The sequence below is a fragment of the Sander lucioperca genome, chromosome 18 (genome assembly GCF_008315115.2).
Source record: "Sander lucioperca isolate FBNREF2018 chromosome 18, SLUC_FBN_1.2, whole genome shotgun sequence".
Lineage (NCBI taxonomy): Eukaryota > Metazoa > Chordata > Actinopteri > Perciformes > Percidae > Sander > Sander lucioperca.
In genome coordinates, this window is record NC_050190.1 from 25,880,814 (window position 1) to 25,897,757 (window position 16,944).

The window sequence follows — 16,944 nt, forward strand, 5'->3', positions numbered from 1 at the left end:
ACCAGATGTGGCTACTACAGCGTGGATCGTCTGGTTGACTGCGCCAGATGTGCAGTGTCATTTAGCTGTATGAGGATGGAGGGGGGGGGGGGCTGTTTATGTTATTTGGAAAACAGACACCCACTGTGTATGCTTTATGCCTTTTTCAGCACAGGAGTATAGCAGCTTGTTGGAGTGAGTGTGCCGCTGTCTCTGCGCTCTGACCGGAGGGGGCTGGCTCTCCCTGATTGAATCCAGCTGTTGTGAATGTGCTCGGAGGGGGCCAGTCAATTTGCATTGCTAAATAATCAGTAGAGCCGACAGAGTGGAGCAGAAACAGAACGGTCCATTTTGAAAAGTCTTTCCTGCGACACTTGGTCAATGTACCGAAGCTTCGGCTCGACCAGACAACGGTTAATGAGAACCTGGTCTCGGCTTTCGCGTAAAGGCGCATAGTTGGGGGGTGGCGAGGGGATTTGGGGAGAATTTACGGGTCGTTTAAATCTTTCTTTTGAGAAACCATAAACCATGCTTTTTGAAATACGTGGCTTCAGGTTTTGCTCTTCTGCAAGGTCAGTAATCTTTCTTTTTTCTTTGCGCAACGGAGTTAGTTGAGTTGTTTTTGCTTTAGTTATGCGTTTGAATGAATACGTAACGGGCTGCTTGCACAGAGTTCCTGGTCTTTGCTCGTCTCTAAGTATAATTTAAAATCTTAAATTTCCCTCTTTGCAGGATGTTGGCAGCTCTGGTATTTATTCTGCTTTGCATCCAGCCTGGACATGGACAGGTAACACAGCACCTCCCCTCAGTGTTTTCAGGCATTTCATTCATCTAGACCTCAGGGTCATGGTCTGGAAATGTGCCATCTAATTTTGATGTAGTGAATAGCTTTAATGACCCAAGAAAACTGTGATTAAACGGTCAGAAAGTCAGTATGGAAAATGGTAAGGCACGGCATAATGTAACAGATACAACTTCATGCTATAATCATATTTCATGGATAGTTAGTCAGAAATTTCAAACACTCAAACAGCTTGATCATCTCTCCTCAGACCTGCACAGATGGTTTTTCATATGACCACAGGGCGAGACAGTGTGTAGGTGAGTGACATCTGCTCTTCTATTTTGAAAAGTTACCTTGTGGGCATGTCATAGGAGACACTTTTATATAGTAAAACAAAGTGGAGTGTGAACTAAAATGAGTTCCCAAACTTAGTGACAAGCGAATGGATCACAAGCCCACAGATGTTCTGGAAGCAGGAATGCTCTTATCAGTGCACCGCTCTGTATTCCAGATGTGGATGAGTGCCGTACCCTGCCAGATGTTTGCCGAGGAGACATGCGCTGTGTGAACCAGAACGGAGGCTATCTGTGCATCCCGAGGAGCTTGTACAACCAGCCGTACAGACCGGAGACCCCGGCCCTGCCTGAGCCAGTTTACCCGGACCCATCAGGTGGAGGCGCCTTCCTCCCTGCTCTTCCGAGGTCTGTGGAGCCCAGCTACCCCAGAGTGAGGACCACTGCGCAGTGCATCCTGGGATATACTCCTGCAGAGGATGGCACCTGTAATGGTGAGTGATGTCTGCAGACATGAATAAGTGCTCAGATCCGATGTAAAAATACTCCACTGCAAATAAGTCATGCAATCAAAATCATACTTCAGTAAAAATCCAGAAGTATCAGCAGAATGTGCTTTAAGAATCAAAAGTAAAAGTACTTTTTTGTAAAAAAAAAAAAAGCCACCTGTGACTGATACATTACAATAAATGACATAAATGTGTAAGCAGTACTTTTAACTACTTTATATAGTTTGGTAGTTTGGTCCAGGGGTTCCCAACCCAGTATGTCACAAGATAAATCTAAGGTGTCCTGAGATGGTTAATGGAATATCTGTTTTTGTTGTAAAATATTGGATCACATCGGTGGGCCTGCAACAGTTATTTAAATTAAACCAGCTGAGAAGTTTAGAGGGGAAATGTCTCTTTTTGGTGGAGCTGCTAACAAGTCATAGACATCTGAAATGTGTCAAAGGGCCCCAACAAAACACACATTGATTTTGTAAGATGTCATAAGCCAAACTGGTTGAAAACAATTTATTTAATTTTGAACAAAGCATTGTTTTATGAAGTTTAATTATTTTTTTGTACAAAATCTTTATCTGTTAAGTAACTGTGAGCCTAGCTGTCAGATACATATAGTGGAGTAGAAGTATAAAGTAGCATAAAATGGAAATACTCAAGTACCTCAACATTGTCCTGAAGTGTAGAGCACTTGAGTAAAAGTACTTAGTTACTTTCAATCACAGTTTGATTCCCTTTAACCTCCCCATACGACTGGTTTATCTGTTTCAGGACAGTTCATGTAGCTACAGATAGAATGTCATATAAGACTGATGCAGGCACAGTGCTGCAACCCTTACTTTTCTTGTCTTTAAGACAAAAAAAGTAAGTGGACAGGGGTGCACAAGATAACCCCCATACTTCACTTTCTCCCAAATAAATGGTCCCTATGAAAACCGTTTACAGCAAGGTTTGTAGATAATCAAGAATAAGGGGGAAAGACGTTTTGCTGTTGAGTTGTTCAGATATTGTGTAATGATCTGTGAATAACAAATTCAATTGTATTACTGGATTGGTAGACATCTCAAAACCTCTGCACATGAAACCAAAACTACCTGCATGACCAGACACTAATCATGGCAGATGAAATGTTTTTTTTGGTTTTTTTTGTATGATTTGGGTGAACTGATCCTTTTTAAGCAGGAGAACATGTCAAATAACACTGATGCACAAACAGGCAGTGTTGCAACCCTCACTTTTCTTGTCTTCAAGAAAAATGTGGAGGAAATACCACTGGGTCCTATTTATCAAAAGTCTTGAGATTTTTCCAAAAGTGCTGTTCAATGTTTTCAGTTGTTTGTTTATAGCGGCCACACACAAACCGTGTTTAGTTATTCACAGTGGGTCCGCATGTGCTCCCATTCAGCACAGACAGTGAATGCAGCCAATGAGCCTGAAGTCAGTTTGCCGTTCCTGCAACCGCCGTGGTTGCCGATAAGGATCAGATTAAAATGAAGCTACGTCTCTTTACAACCCCTGTGTCACCGGTTGCATATGTAACTGGTGACATATGCGACATAGGAACTGCTTTCAAATGTGCTCTCCTGGAAACATTGTAGTGAGTTTAAAACAATTCATGTGTAGTGAGTGTTCACATCATGTTTTAAGGATCATTACAGCATTATTAGCTGCAAGAGTGGATGGTGTGTGTCTTTTGCTGCAGCTGTTTGCTGTGTCTTGTCCCTTTGCTGGATCTCTGAAGAGGCTCTGCTCGAAAGATGTGAATGTTTTGAGAAAGTCACTCCCGACATCTGCCACCTCCTGCTGTTAAATCACATGTGAAACTAGATGGACGTGGTGACGCAAGGCCAGGAATTCAGTATATGTCATAGGAGATTATGGTTGAACTCCAGGGAAATGCATGAATCCTTCAGATCCCAGGGACAGATGTTGTTTGATGCTCGGTGCAGCGTCATGTCTGCCCACACCCAGCCTGAGCAGAGGGGCCTTCAGCTCCTCACAGTGGGGACATTTCTGCTTTGTGATTGATTTCACAACCACAAGAGACCTCAGCTGCTGCCCCCCCTCCCAACAGTCTTAAATACATCTTAACATCATTTCCCCAGTGTGTCCAGCCGGGAGAAGTTCTTTAATAGCCTCCTTGAAGTCCATTTGTGGTGTTTTAGGTAAATCAGCCGCGACCATGTAATGAGTGGAAAATGTACACATATAGTGCAGTTTTCTCCCTCGAAAGAGAGCTTTAGAGTTTAGCTCATGCACAAATACGGACTGTTTCTCTTTGTAGGGGAGAAGGCCTGTCAGGAATCGGCTCACAACCTTGTTTGGGTAAACTACACCATCACAGTGCCAAAGATGAGGTCATGTGTTGCCAATTCTTTGAAAGGGGTGATTTGGAACAAGTCCTCGCACCCCTAAAGGCTGGTGTGTGTGTGTGTGTGTGTGTGTGTGTTTGTCTGTGTGTTTCTGTCTGTGTGTGTCTGTATGTGTGTGTCTGTCTATGTGTTTCTGTCTGTGTGTGTCTGTCTGTCTGTGTGTTACTGTGTGTGTCGTGATGTAATGGGTTGTTCCTTGAGGCTGCATTGGGGCAGAAATTACACAGACTGTGACTTCCTGTCTGAACCTGCAACAAACATGACTTTGTCTTTACGTTAATGGCACTACGCTCCATCAATGTCACTAATGGCACCAGTCTGGGAGAACAAAACAAATCAGGCCTCGGCTATGCATTTATGCATTTGTGGGTTTTTTCCTCCAAGGTCAGATAGCGCTACAAAGTCCTTTTTACAAGCAGAGTTATGGTTTGTAATAGTCTTATCCCTCTCTTAGCTAATTTCTGGAGCCCATCCGTTTAGCAGATCACACAATTTACAAAAAGACATTATTATTTTGTTCTATCTAGCCATGCAGATACACTATATGGCATTTAAGTGGACACCCGATTGTTGAACATCTAATTCCAAAACCATTTGCACTAATCTGCTGCTGTAACAGCCTCCACACTTGTGGGAGGAAACTCCACCAGATTTCAGAGCCTGGCTGCAGGGATTTTCTCCCAATCAACCACGAGAGCATTAGTGAGGTTGGCCACTAATATCAGGGGATAAGGCCTGGCTTGCAGTCAGTGTGAAGAGTTCCAAAGATGTTGGATGGGGTCTGTGCAGACCAGTCAAGTTCTTCCACACCAATCATTTCTTTGTGGACCTGGCTTTGTGAATGGGTGCGTTGCCGTGTTGAAACAGGAAAGGGCCTTCCCCAAACTGTTGACTCAAAGTTGGAAGCAGAATTACAGTCGAAAGAGTCATTGTATGCTATAGCATTAAGATTTTCCTGAAAACAATGGTCAGACATTTTGGCAAATATGCTTATTTGCCTTCTTGCCGAGCATTAGATGAGAAGATTGATACCACTGTCATGTCGGTATGGTAAATGTGAAGCTATAGCCAGATGCCGCTTAGCTTAGCATAAATACTGGAAACAAGGGGAAAACACTAGCCATAACACGTATCTCATTTGTTTAATCCAAACAAAAATGAAAGTATAAAAACCCCCATAAAAAATATTCTGACACAACTTGCGACCAGAAATGTTTTTGTATGGATTAAACCAACAAGATGAAGAGGTGCTGGTAGGTGGATATTGTTATCTTTAGATGGAACAGGGCTAGCTGTCAACCCTCTGTTTTCAGTCTTTATGCTAAGCTAGGATAATCGTCTCCTGGCTCCAGTTTTATATTGAACACACAGATATGAGAGTGTTATCAATCTTCTCATCAAACTCACAGCAAGAGTGGCCGGGTTGGCTCAGTGGGTGGGGCAGGCTCACATATACTGAGAGGCTTGTGCCTCGACGCAGAGGTCCGGGGTTCAAGTACGGCCTGTGGCGATTTCCTGCGTGTCCTCCCCCCCTCTCTCCCCTTTCTCACCTAACTGTCCTATCAATTAAAGGTGGAAAACCCCCATAAAATAATCTTTAAAAAAAAGCTGAACTATTCCTTTAACTGGAGCAAAGGGGCATTGCCCAAAACAGACCAGAATTATGTGGACGGGTGCACAAGATAACCCACAGACTTCACTTTCTCCCGAAGAAATAGTCCCTATGAAAACGCTCTGTAGATAATCAAGAATAAGGGCGAAAGACATGTTGCTGTTGAGTTTTTCAGATATCATTTTTTAATACTCTGTGAACATCTGTGCATTAAAACCAAAACTACCTGCATAACCAGACACTTATAATGGCAGAGAAAATGTTTTTGTGATTTGGGTGAACTGATTCTTTAAGCAGGAGATGGATTGCTCAAGCACCCTTTTACACACCGTCATGAACCAGCAGCCCAGAGTGTTGTAAGTCAAATGATGCATCCAGAGTTCAGATACTGTTTCTTTCTCCTCACGTGGGACTGTGCTGTTCATTTCCGCTCATAACTCCAGTTTTGGGGATTTTCATGTTTTCACTTAAGGATTACATGCTCCTCTGTGGCTTGAGAAAAATGTCCAAACTTGTAGGCTTTTGAAACCAAAAATGCATGGTAATTGATCTAAGAAGACTGTTTTGTGAAATGTTTCTCATCACAGTTATAAGTTGCACATTCAGTGTTTTTTTTCCATGTGCATTGAGAGCAGATGAGGACCACAGCTGACATGTTCATCGGTGTAACTAAGAGGACCTGGCATTAAAAGCCACTGGGGATTATTTTGAATCCGTTTGTGTACAAATTTGATGTCAAAATCTTTCAACTGTTCAAGTTTTCTCAGTTTTCCTATATGTGGCTGACATGTCAAACAAAATTCCATCTGTCATGTCTCCCCTGAAGCTGATCAGGGTTGTCAGCGGTGACCCCAAAGCTTGTGGGCAGCTCATGAAACAGTCTATATAAGGAGCTGAACTGAAACGCTCCTGCAGCGTGTGTGTGTGTGTGTGTGTGTGTGTGTGTGTGTTGGAGATCTGCAGTAAGGCTACACATGGGGTGCAGATGAAGGTTCAGAGAGGTTTTGACTGGTAACTGCATGCAGGTGTCGGGGGCTGTGTAGCTGTTGGCTAGCAGCCGAGCACTCTGGGCCTTAGCCACCCCCCCACCCCCGTGAAGGGCCAGTGGTCCAAGTTGGCACAAAGGGCAGCAGTCCCACCGACAGACGTTATCGCTTATCGTAGCTGCCTGTCCAAAAAAAACACTCCCACCCACTTCCCCCACCGCTTTTCTAGAGATTGGTGACTTCATGGTCTGAGAACCATAAACAGAAGTTGGAATTTTTGATTTGTCATATCCTCATAAGGAAATATGGCTATTATGATGTAGTGTGTGTGCTGCGTCAAAAGGAATTCAGATTGTAATCTGAGAAATCTTTAATCTTGTGCAAAAACAACTGTAAATTGATGCTGGAATGAAACGTTAACTGTTGTGTTAAGAGTTTTATTTTAAACACAGGGTGGTGAAAACCGAGTGTTGGAAAAACAGACTTTTGACTAGAAGATTGTCGGTGCAGTCTCCGAGCCAGCAGTCTAGAGGTTTTTGAGCATGGGCATGTAACCCTCAAAAACTATAGTAGGCTTTGAAGCTATTATGATTTGATTATAACATCAGTACTGTAAATTAGAAAAAAGGACATCATATTTCCAAACAGAAGTTCCCTTTCCCACTCCACTCCAACACAGACACAAGAGGGGTCAAACTAATAAAAAAAAAAAATTCTGTTGTGACATCCTATACAGTATGACATTCTTCCATAAGCAGCAACTTTTCCTAACTCTGTAAACCTTATAAGGAGGCTCTCCAGATGTTGCTTTAGTGTAGATTCTAAGGACTAACTTCCAAACTGAAACAAAAAAAAACATGTATGCAAGTTTACATAATCATACTGAAAACTAAAAGTTAATGTGCTAAATGTCTATTTGATAAGTTTTCATAATGTCCCATCATTTTACCATAATAACCATGTACAGAATACAACCAGGCAATATCAATGTACAGTATATATTTAGAGTTGGAGTATCTGGTCAAGATTTTAGTTATTCACGTTTTTATTGGACACTGAAGTCCTTATGTCGTTTTGTGATTCTTCTATGTGATTTGACTGCTGTAACAGTGTTATTTCATTGATTGCTATCTAGTCCATTACATTCTCCATTCTACAAAAACAGAAAAGAAACTATTAATAATAACACCCCCCTCTCTTTTCTCGGCTCCTTCTCTGTGTTCCAGACATCGATGAATGTGAGACAAACTCTCATCACTGTAACCCCACCCAGGTCTGCATCAACACAGCAGGTGGCTACACCTGTTCCTGCACTGAAGGATTCTGGCTCATTGGGGGGCAGTGCCAGGGTGAGTGAACATCAGCACACCATTGTCAAAATGATTGTGGAGGAGTGGTTTTGCATATTCCAATTGCAGGTACTTTACAATAGTGCTGCTAAATGTTTTCCTAAGTGTACCAGTCAGTTTATTAAAGGACAAATCTGGCGCAAAATGAACCTAGGGGTTAATAACATGTGTGTACCGAGTCGACCGTTCTCTGGGATATGTTTTCATGCTAATCGAATGTGACCAGTTTTAGCGCAAACCGCTAATTAGCTTATAACGCTAGTCATCGGGGCAAGGGTAAAGTAAAAAGAAATCTCTATTTCTATACCACTAACAAGGCTCAAAATATCACCACACTTCCACGGTAGCATAATGAGGGTCCCTACATGTAAACCGAAGCATTGAGAACTTTATAAGAGTACAGACAGTTTATTAAAAAGATAGTTTAGAAAGACAGTACCTTTCACGTATACAGGCAGGCGCCATCTTGGGAAAACAGTCATGAGCAGTCGAAAGACGAATGCTGTGTAACCAGTAACCAGTAACATAGCTCAAGCACGGTGTTCATCGTTCGTCTTTCTAAACTATCTTTTTAATAAACTGTCTGTACACTTACAAAGTTCTCAATGCTTCTGTTTACATGTAGGGGCCCTCATTATGCTACCGTGGAAGTGTGGTGCTATTTTGAGCCTTGTTAGTGGTATAGAAATAGCAATTTCTTTTTACTTTTCGCGTGCCCCGACTACTAGCGTTATAAGCTAATTAACGGTTTGCGCTAAAACTGGTCACATTTGATTAGCATGAAAACATATCCCAGAGAACGGTCGACTCAGTACACACGTGTTCTTAACCCCTAGGTTCATTTTGCACTGGATTTGTCCTTTAAAGGTTGTAAAAATGAACTTGCAGATAAAACTTGCTTGAGAAAGGTAATCCATCATAGTGAACATTGTTATTTTGCACTAACGTAATTACTAACAGAAACAGTTGGAACTCCCTTAAGTTGCGGTGCATTTAAGGAAGCTCTGACATTTGAAAGTCAAGCATTTGTTACTAAAAGGCATCTGATTCACAAGCCATGTTGCTTGGGACAAATCTGAAAGGCAAACAGTGATTAACCATTGTGTAAAGGATAATATATATTCAGTGACTTCTAGCATTCAAAAAGGTTGATTGTCTCAAGTCTGTGAGGTTTTGCTTAAAATCCCCAAGAAGAAACAGTTATCATACCATAATAAAGAAAAAGAAAAATTGAAGTGGAGTAATTATTCATTGAGATTGTTTATTCCTGTCAAGGAGGTTTATAGTTTGTTTTTCTTTTTTTAAATACTGTAATAAATGCAATGGCAGCCTTGAAGGTACCAAGTTGATCTGGCAGTAAAGTGGATTGCGCATGATTTGTAGCTAATGGCCTAAACTATTCAAAACCACCAAAGTGCTCCATTACACTTAAATAAAACAAAATACACACAAAATAAATGAGACAATGGCCAAGTAGGGATATGATTGTAGGTCCTAAAATTAAGACCATATTACTTAGCACTGTTGGATAGTGTAGAAAAGACAATGCTTCTTGTCTTCCTTTACAAAATGCCTTTACAAGCTCTAAAAGCTTTAGAACAGCACCCTCTTCATGGTCTGTGCAGTGAAGCAGCTCAGCAGAGTCAAATCGTGAAGGTACTAAAATAAAGGTTATGAAGCTGGGTTTTTATTCATATCACAGTAAACAGACCTACATTATAGATGTGTATGTTGTGATTCATAACCAGTTTGTCTCTTTCTTTTTGACCAGATATTGATGAATGTCGCTATGGTTACTGCCAACAGCTGTGTGCCAACGTCCCCGGCTCTTATTCCTGCTCCTGTAATCCCGGCTTCATCCTCAACCCGGACAGCAGGACCTGTCAAGGTACACACACACACACACACACACACACACACACACACACACACACACACACACACACACACACACACAATGCCCTGTGCAAAGAAACAGGCTCACTGTTTCTTTTCTTTCGTTGCTTTCACACAGATAAACACACATGCACACTTCCATGCCGGGTGCCAATGTTGTATTAAACACTGTTGTTCTTGCAGATGTGGATGAGTGTGAAGATGAACCGTGCAGTCACGGCTGCTTTAATACCTACGGCTCCTTTATGTGCAACTGTGACGAGGGATTTGAGTTGGCGGCCGACGGCACTTCTTGCATCGGTGAGACGAGCGGATTGTGGTTTTTGTATTTTAATGGTGTTGATGGGTGATCAATTCCTTTATCTGAAAAAATTATATATAAAAAAAAAAAAAAAAACATGTCTATGGACTGTGGCAGCACCTGGAAGAAATCTGGTCTCTGTTGACCTGATTGGGTTCGAACCCAAGACCCTGTTGCTGTTTGGCAGTAGTTATGACCACTGAGCCAGAGAGCGGCCTTCACAATTTTTTTCTGATTAGTATTAAAGGTGCAGTAGGTAAGACTTATAAAACTAACTTTCTGTCATATTTGCTGAAACTGACTCTATGTTCCAGTAGAACTACATGAAGCAGGTCATTTAAAAAAACAAATCCAGCTCCTCTGGCTCCACCTACAGCCTGTAGTGAGATTTGCAAAAATCCACAGCTCCCTGTTCAGATGCACCAATCAGGGCTGGGGGGGGTGTCTAACTGCGTGTCAATCACTGCTCATGCACACACATTCATTCTCCCTTGTGGGGGGAGGGGCTTAGGAGACCGTTTTGGGCTTTAGCAGAAAGGGGGGAGGGACTGAGAAGTTGTTGATGTTCAACATTTTTGGCTAAGTCCTGGATCTTCATAATCCTACCTACGGCATCTGTAATTAATTTTTTTTTTTAATTCCCTGTAGACTTGGATGAGTGCAGCTTCTCTGAGTTTCTGTGTCAGTACAGATGTGTGAACACCCCCGGCTCCTTCTCCTGCATCTGTCCGCCTGGATATTACGTATTTGAGGACGGCAGGAGTTGTGAAGGTAACTGAATAACTGAATAAATGTTCATTTTTAATGTCAATTTGGGCGCAGTTTAGACGCAAATATTTGTGCAACTATGAATGGAAACATTATTCAAAAAGCTGCTGTGAATTGTCTTGTTGTGTATTGTAATTCTTTTTTAATCAGAAAAGTGTATAACGTAATTTAAACCTGCTTGCTTTGATCATTTTTGCTAGGAATACTTTTCATCTGTCCCCTAAAATGTGTCATATTTGAGCTTTTTATTTGGTTAAAATTCCACACCTGCAACAATGTATTTAAATGAATCCAGCATTTAGACTAGTTGCAAATATGTATAGCATGTTTACTGATCAGTTTTTACATCAGCTAATGTTTAAAACAAGTGGGTTTTTTTATTATTATGTGATCTCTTTGTATTTGTATGGCACAGTCATTCTCACCAACTGTGCTGTTGATGCTTTCTCAATGTTGTTTCTCTGATGATGATGATGATGATGATGTTTTAACTGACTTTGTTGTGTGTTTGATTTTGAAGATATCAATGAATGTGACACTGGTAACAACACCTGTACAACAGCACAAGTATGTTTCAATTTCCAGGGAGGCTATACATGCCTGGATGCTTTACAGTGTCGCTCTCCTTACATCGAAGTTAGTGACAAGTGAGTACTTTTACTGTACCATAACATTTATGTTCATTATCACACGGCATCACCTAACACAAAAATCTATTTACTTGTATTTTATACATAACTTGTGTGTGTGTGTCCTCCTCCTTTGCAGTCAGTGTATGTGTTCAGCTGAGAACCCTGCCTGCAGGGACAAACCCTTCACTATTCTGTACCGACACATGGACTTGTCGTCGGGGCGCAGCGTTCCTGCAGACATCTTCCAGATGCAGGCCACCACGCGCTACCCCGGCGCCTTCTACATCTTCCAGATAAAGTCGGGCAACGAAGGACGAGAGTTTTACATGAGGGTGAGTACTTTCCGAGATCCGTGAACTGTGTCACGTTAACACCCTAAAAGCAGAGGTGTATTCACAAGTCATTTTCACTAAAGGCCACACTGGGAAATGAGAATCACGTCAAGGACAAGAAATGTATAGTTTATTGACATGCTTTTATTAACCCTTGTGTTGTCTTCCCGTCGACCATGCAACTTGTTTTTCTGGGTCGCAATTTATAACAAAGTTAGTTTTCAACATCGCTTTCCCCAATGTTTTTGTAACCTTTTTCGACGTTTTTGACACTTTTTTGACACTTTTTTCTGACGTTTTTTAAGCTTTTTTTCAACGTTCTTTTACCAATTTTTTTTCAAATGCTATAAAATTGAATAAATCATCCAAATTCAAGGAAAGCAGTGAACTGATCATTTATTTTACTTGTAAGGAGTGTTGCAGGGAACCATCCACATTCTTTTTTTTGACAATTTGGTTGAAAGAAACTAACATTTCTGATATAGAAACTTTGAAAATGGGTCAAATTTGACCCGAGGACAACAGGATGGTTAAATCAAGAAAAGCCAAATATTTGTGACTGTATTACTGCATGTCTCATATAGCCTTCTCACTTACAGTGTGGTCTACATAAAACTCCAAAAGTCAGCAAAAAAGTTCCTTAGCCATCATAGAATTTAGCAAATCAAGCAAAACAATGATTACATTTCTAAGACTAGGCTACCACACAGCCGACTCACAACAACCTGTTTCACAGCCTGAATATGAAAACTCTCTGGTGGTTGATTTCTGAGTCTCAAAGTCTTCTGCTTTGAGTGTCGTGAATTGCAGTTTGAAAAAACAGTTTCCCATCTTTTTGGTTCGGAGCTAGGCGGGCCAAAAATCCTTGTGAACCTGAATTGATATGCAGACATATATTGTTGTAAATACATTTTCATTTGTTGTTTTAAGCAACTCCTCTGGCATAAAAAAAGCAAGTTTAATAGTTTTTTTTTATGTTACTGACAGCAACAAGCAATTACAGTTTATTTACAATAAAGAGAGCAAGAGCTACCACGGCTTAACTGACGAGAAAACAGCGCCACCTGCAGAAAGTCAAACTCTGTCACCAGAGAATCCAACGTAACTGCAGAAATGAAAGGAAATTGCTGTACAGTTTGAAGTGCAGAAACAGAACAGCCGTGACTGATTAGTTACCTTATGATGTTGCCATAATAATAAAAAGTCTGAAGTGCTTATGGTGCTTATGAATGCAAGTTGTATCAGAATCAATTCACAAATATTATTAATCTGCATAAGCATCAGACAGAAAGATGTCACAAAAGATGGAAAAATCCCAACAAACAACTTTCTGTTGTTCTCGCAATTTTTCTTTTTTTTTAAATAAACATGGTAGGTTTGTGTTTAGAAATCTTACATTAAAAGATTAAATATAGCTATTATTTGATCCTAAGTCAAGTTTTGAGCTAAACCACTTTGTTACAGGTGTGATTCTGAATACACACCGTGGAACCATACATTATTCAGCTCTAATATCATTTGTTTACGTACCAGCAGGGCTTTTCCCACATTTTGACATGTCACAGTAGGAAAAACACAGCTGTGAATAATAAAATAAATAATGGCCAAATTACTGAGACAATTGAACAGAGTGTTATGTGTGTATGATGTTATTAGTAACACCTGCACTTTTCCTACTATGCAAAGTCAATATGTCTGCTGTGAAAAAGGGGACTATATACAAAGTAAATACGTAGGGCATAATGCCTGCAAAGAAGGGGGAAGATGTCAAACATGATGCACCTGATCTTGGCCAGTAGATGGAGCAATACGTGTGTGTAATGTGTTTGGGAGGGTGATTTCTTTTTTTTTTCTTTTTTTTAAGATTATTTTTTTGGGCTTTTCTGCCTTAATTTGGCAGGACAGCTAGGTGAGAAAGGGGAGAGAGAAGGGGAAGACATGCAGGAAATCGTCAAAGTGCGGATTCGAACCCTGGACCTCTGCGTCGAGGCAAAAACCTCTCAGTATATGTGCACCTGCTCTACCCACTGAGCCAACCCGGCCACTGGGAGGCTGCTTTTGAATAAACACAGATTTAAAAGAGACTTGTTAGGAGGATTAATATACATATTATCTGTGGCATGATTAAAATACCACAGGCTATAACTATATCCTTCTAAAGTTACCTTCTGTTGTCCTTGTTTAATCACACCCTGCTCTGGCTTTATGCACTATGGAAAACACATTAACTTTTTGACTTTGTACTTGTGTTTGCTCAATGTAAATGATACGACAAAATCCCTGGGACTTGGCTTTGGGCCATCGTGTGCAGCTGTCAGATTCAAGCGGTTCCTGCACTTCATTCCTTACATGCCTCTCCTTGTCTTCTTTATCTTTCAGCAAACCAGTAATGTGAGCGCCACACTCGTCTTGTCCCGGCCAATCAAGGGGCCCAGAGAGTTGGTGCTGGACTTGGAGATGGTCACGGTCAACAACGTCATCAACTTCCGAGGCAGCTCCATCATACGTCTGACGGTATTTGTCTCAGAGCACCCGTTCTGAGCGTCCCAAACGGACCTCGGCGCCCACCAAAGAATCAAGCTGTACTCATCTGCTGCAGCTGATGTAATGTTCGTGTGAGACAGCTCATCACCCTTTTTGTTTTTTTTAAATCATTATGTCATCCTCAATAAAGACACGTCCGATAAAGACTCAGCCAGGTCCAGCTGATGGGAAGGCATCCCTGTGCTCGAATCCCCACCCTGGTTTAATGGACACTGAGCTTTTTATGGCTGCGATAAGGACTTTCGACACAGAGATATATTTATGGTGTACAATTTCTGACATCCTCTATTTAGAAAATTACCCGAAAATGATGGAAATTACCCTCACGAAGTATATATATATATATATATATATATATATATATATATATACAATACAGTTTTTGTTTTTTTTTCTCACAAGTTTCCCCAGTTGTCTGTGAATTTTCATCCCTTCAGATAAGCTGTGAAAACGACTTTCATATGCCTGAATTCAAATGCTGTCATTGCATCATGAATGCCATCAGATCATTGTCCTGTTTTATTATTATTTTTTATGAGACGGGAGGAGAGCCGGGTAAATGATGTAACAACCAGTCATTAACTGAATTATTGATCACAGTTTCTTTTAGACCAATAAATGTCTTCACCACACAACTGTCCCTGGCATGAGCAAGTCCCCTGAACTCCTGAAAGTACACATTTTTTACAACAGCACAGTGCTGTATTAGCACTATACTCATTTTTGGGAGGCGCTACACCACATTTGTAGGATTTGGGCGCACACTAAAAACGCTAAATGTTTTTTAACGACACAGCTGTCCCTGGCATGAGAAGGCCCTTGAAAACCTGACACTATAGGGAAAAGAAATGGGATTATATTGTCATATTTTCGGGGTATTATCACATATTGTGTGTTTATTCATAACAAATGTTTGGGACACAGATTTGGGGGTGCTGTAACAAATAAAAATGGGATTATATAAAATTATAAATTGTGGGGTTTGGGATAAATAGAACAGTTTTGGGCTGATTTGAGCATTTTTTTAAAGCACTATGCCAATTTTTCTATAACAAAACCTAGGATTATATCAATTCAAATATATAAAATTTTAGGGCCGCTATGGTAAATTTGTGGGATTTGGATGCATAATAACAACCATATATGTCTTCACATGACTGTCCCTGCCATAAAAAGGCCATAGAACTCCTGAAACTACAGCTAATTCTGGGATTATTATGTCATATTTTCTGGGGATTATAACAAATTATGGGATCAAATCTGATAAGAAAATTTGGGAACACTACAATACCCATATCCCAAATTTGGGAGTATCAATCAGCACATCTTGGGTGCGCTATACCAAATATGGGTCATTTAGCAAACTCAAACTCCCCACACAGCACTTCTGAACTCTTGACACATACTGTATACAGCTAATTTGGGGATTTTAATGTAATATTTCCAAGGGACTATAACAAATATTTGGACTATATCAAATGGCAATTACAATTTGGGGACACTTTACCATATTTGGGGGTTTATCAATGCTAAAGCACTGTAGACAAATTTGGGATTATATCAGTTAATATTTGGTGCTGCTATACCATTTTTTATTTATTTTGGCATACTCTATACCCTACTATTTTGGGACCATAACAAAAGACAATCTTTGGGGGCAACTTCAAACTTAGAGATTTGTGTGCACAATAACAATTTTTAGGATTATAAGAGAGAACTTTTGAACGCTCAATTTGAGGGATTTGGGAATAGTGAGACCAGGGATAGTTGTAACACGGGTCAGTTGTAACATGTCCAACATGTCAAAATTTTGAATCACCTGATTCACTCTAAACATGCTCTGTTTAGTCCTTAATACACATGGGAAGAATTAACGCCCTGTGATAGACACTGCACATTTACCTCTTATTTTTTTGATAGCATTGCCGGCTTTGCAGTTAAACTCAACAAACTTAAATTTTGTTTATTGTTTGTCTTTATGGATATCTTTCATTCAGTGCTAATGTTTTAGCTGTAAATTAAACTAGTTCATGGTGACAATAGTCTGGGTTAGTTGTGACAAAAGTCTGGTCTACAAAATGTATTTATGTTTTTTGCTTTAAATTTTGGTCTTGGAAAAGAAAGACTGAGCGAAACATGCCTCTCAACCCACACACACACACAAATATTATATTAAAAGTCATTTAAATGTTGAATGAAAGTTTCAATATCAAGTTTTTGTTATAATTCTAATTTCATGATGTTATGTTTCACCCCAGGGTATGGTACAACTAACCTGGACTATGGGGTCAATTGTAACATTGTACGATATGATACGATATAACTTTATTGTCAGCCAAGGCTGAAATTCTTTGTGCATCCCTGGGTGGCTCGTATAGAAAAAAGAGGACATACATACAAACATACATGAGATTAATAACAACAACAGACATACATGAAGCATTACCTCAAATGACATCAACTTCCAAGTAGGAAAAACAAAGAAAACATGTATAACAACAGAAAATGACATAAACATACACACAGACAATGTCTTGGAGACGTATATCCCTGAAATAAGTATTGCACTGGATTTAATGTAGCTGGTTTAACA

The 16,944-nt window shown here is 40.3% G+C and overlaps 1 protein-coding gene across 1 annotated transcript; it reads left to right on the forward strand.

Moving 5' to 3' along the window:
- Window positions 1-107: 107 nt before the first annotated feature.
- Window positions 108-14,694, forward strand: fbln5 (fibulin 5). Its single transcript, XM_031309873.2, has 11 exons — window positions 108-551; window positions 712-766; window positions 1,032-1,080; window positions 1,275-1,550; window positions 7,756-7,878; window positions 9,650-9,766; window positions 9,958-10,074; window positions 10,724-10,846; window positions 11,364-11,490; window positions 11,612-11,807; window positions 14,187-14,694. The coding sequence occupies exons 1-11, from the start codon at window positions 508-510 to the stop codon at window positions 14,346-14,348; spliced, it is 1,389 nt and encodes a 462-aa protein (XP_031165733.1). The 5' UTR covers window positions 108-507; the 3' UTR covers window positions 14,349-14,694.
- Window positions 14,695-16,944: the final 2,250 nt, after the last annotated feature.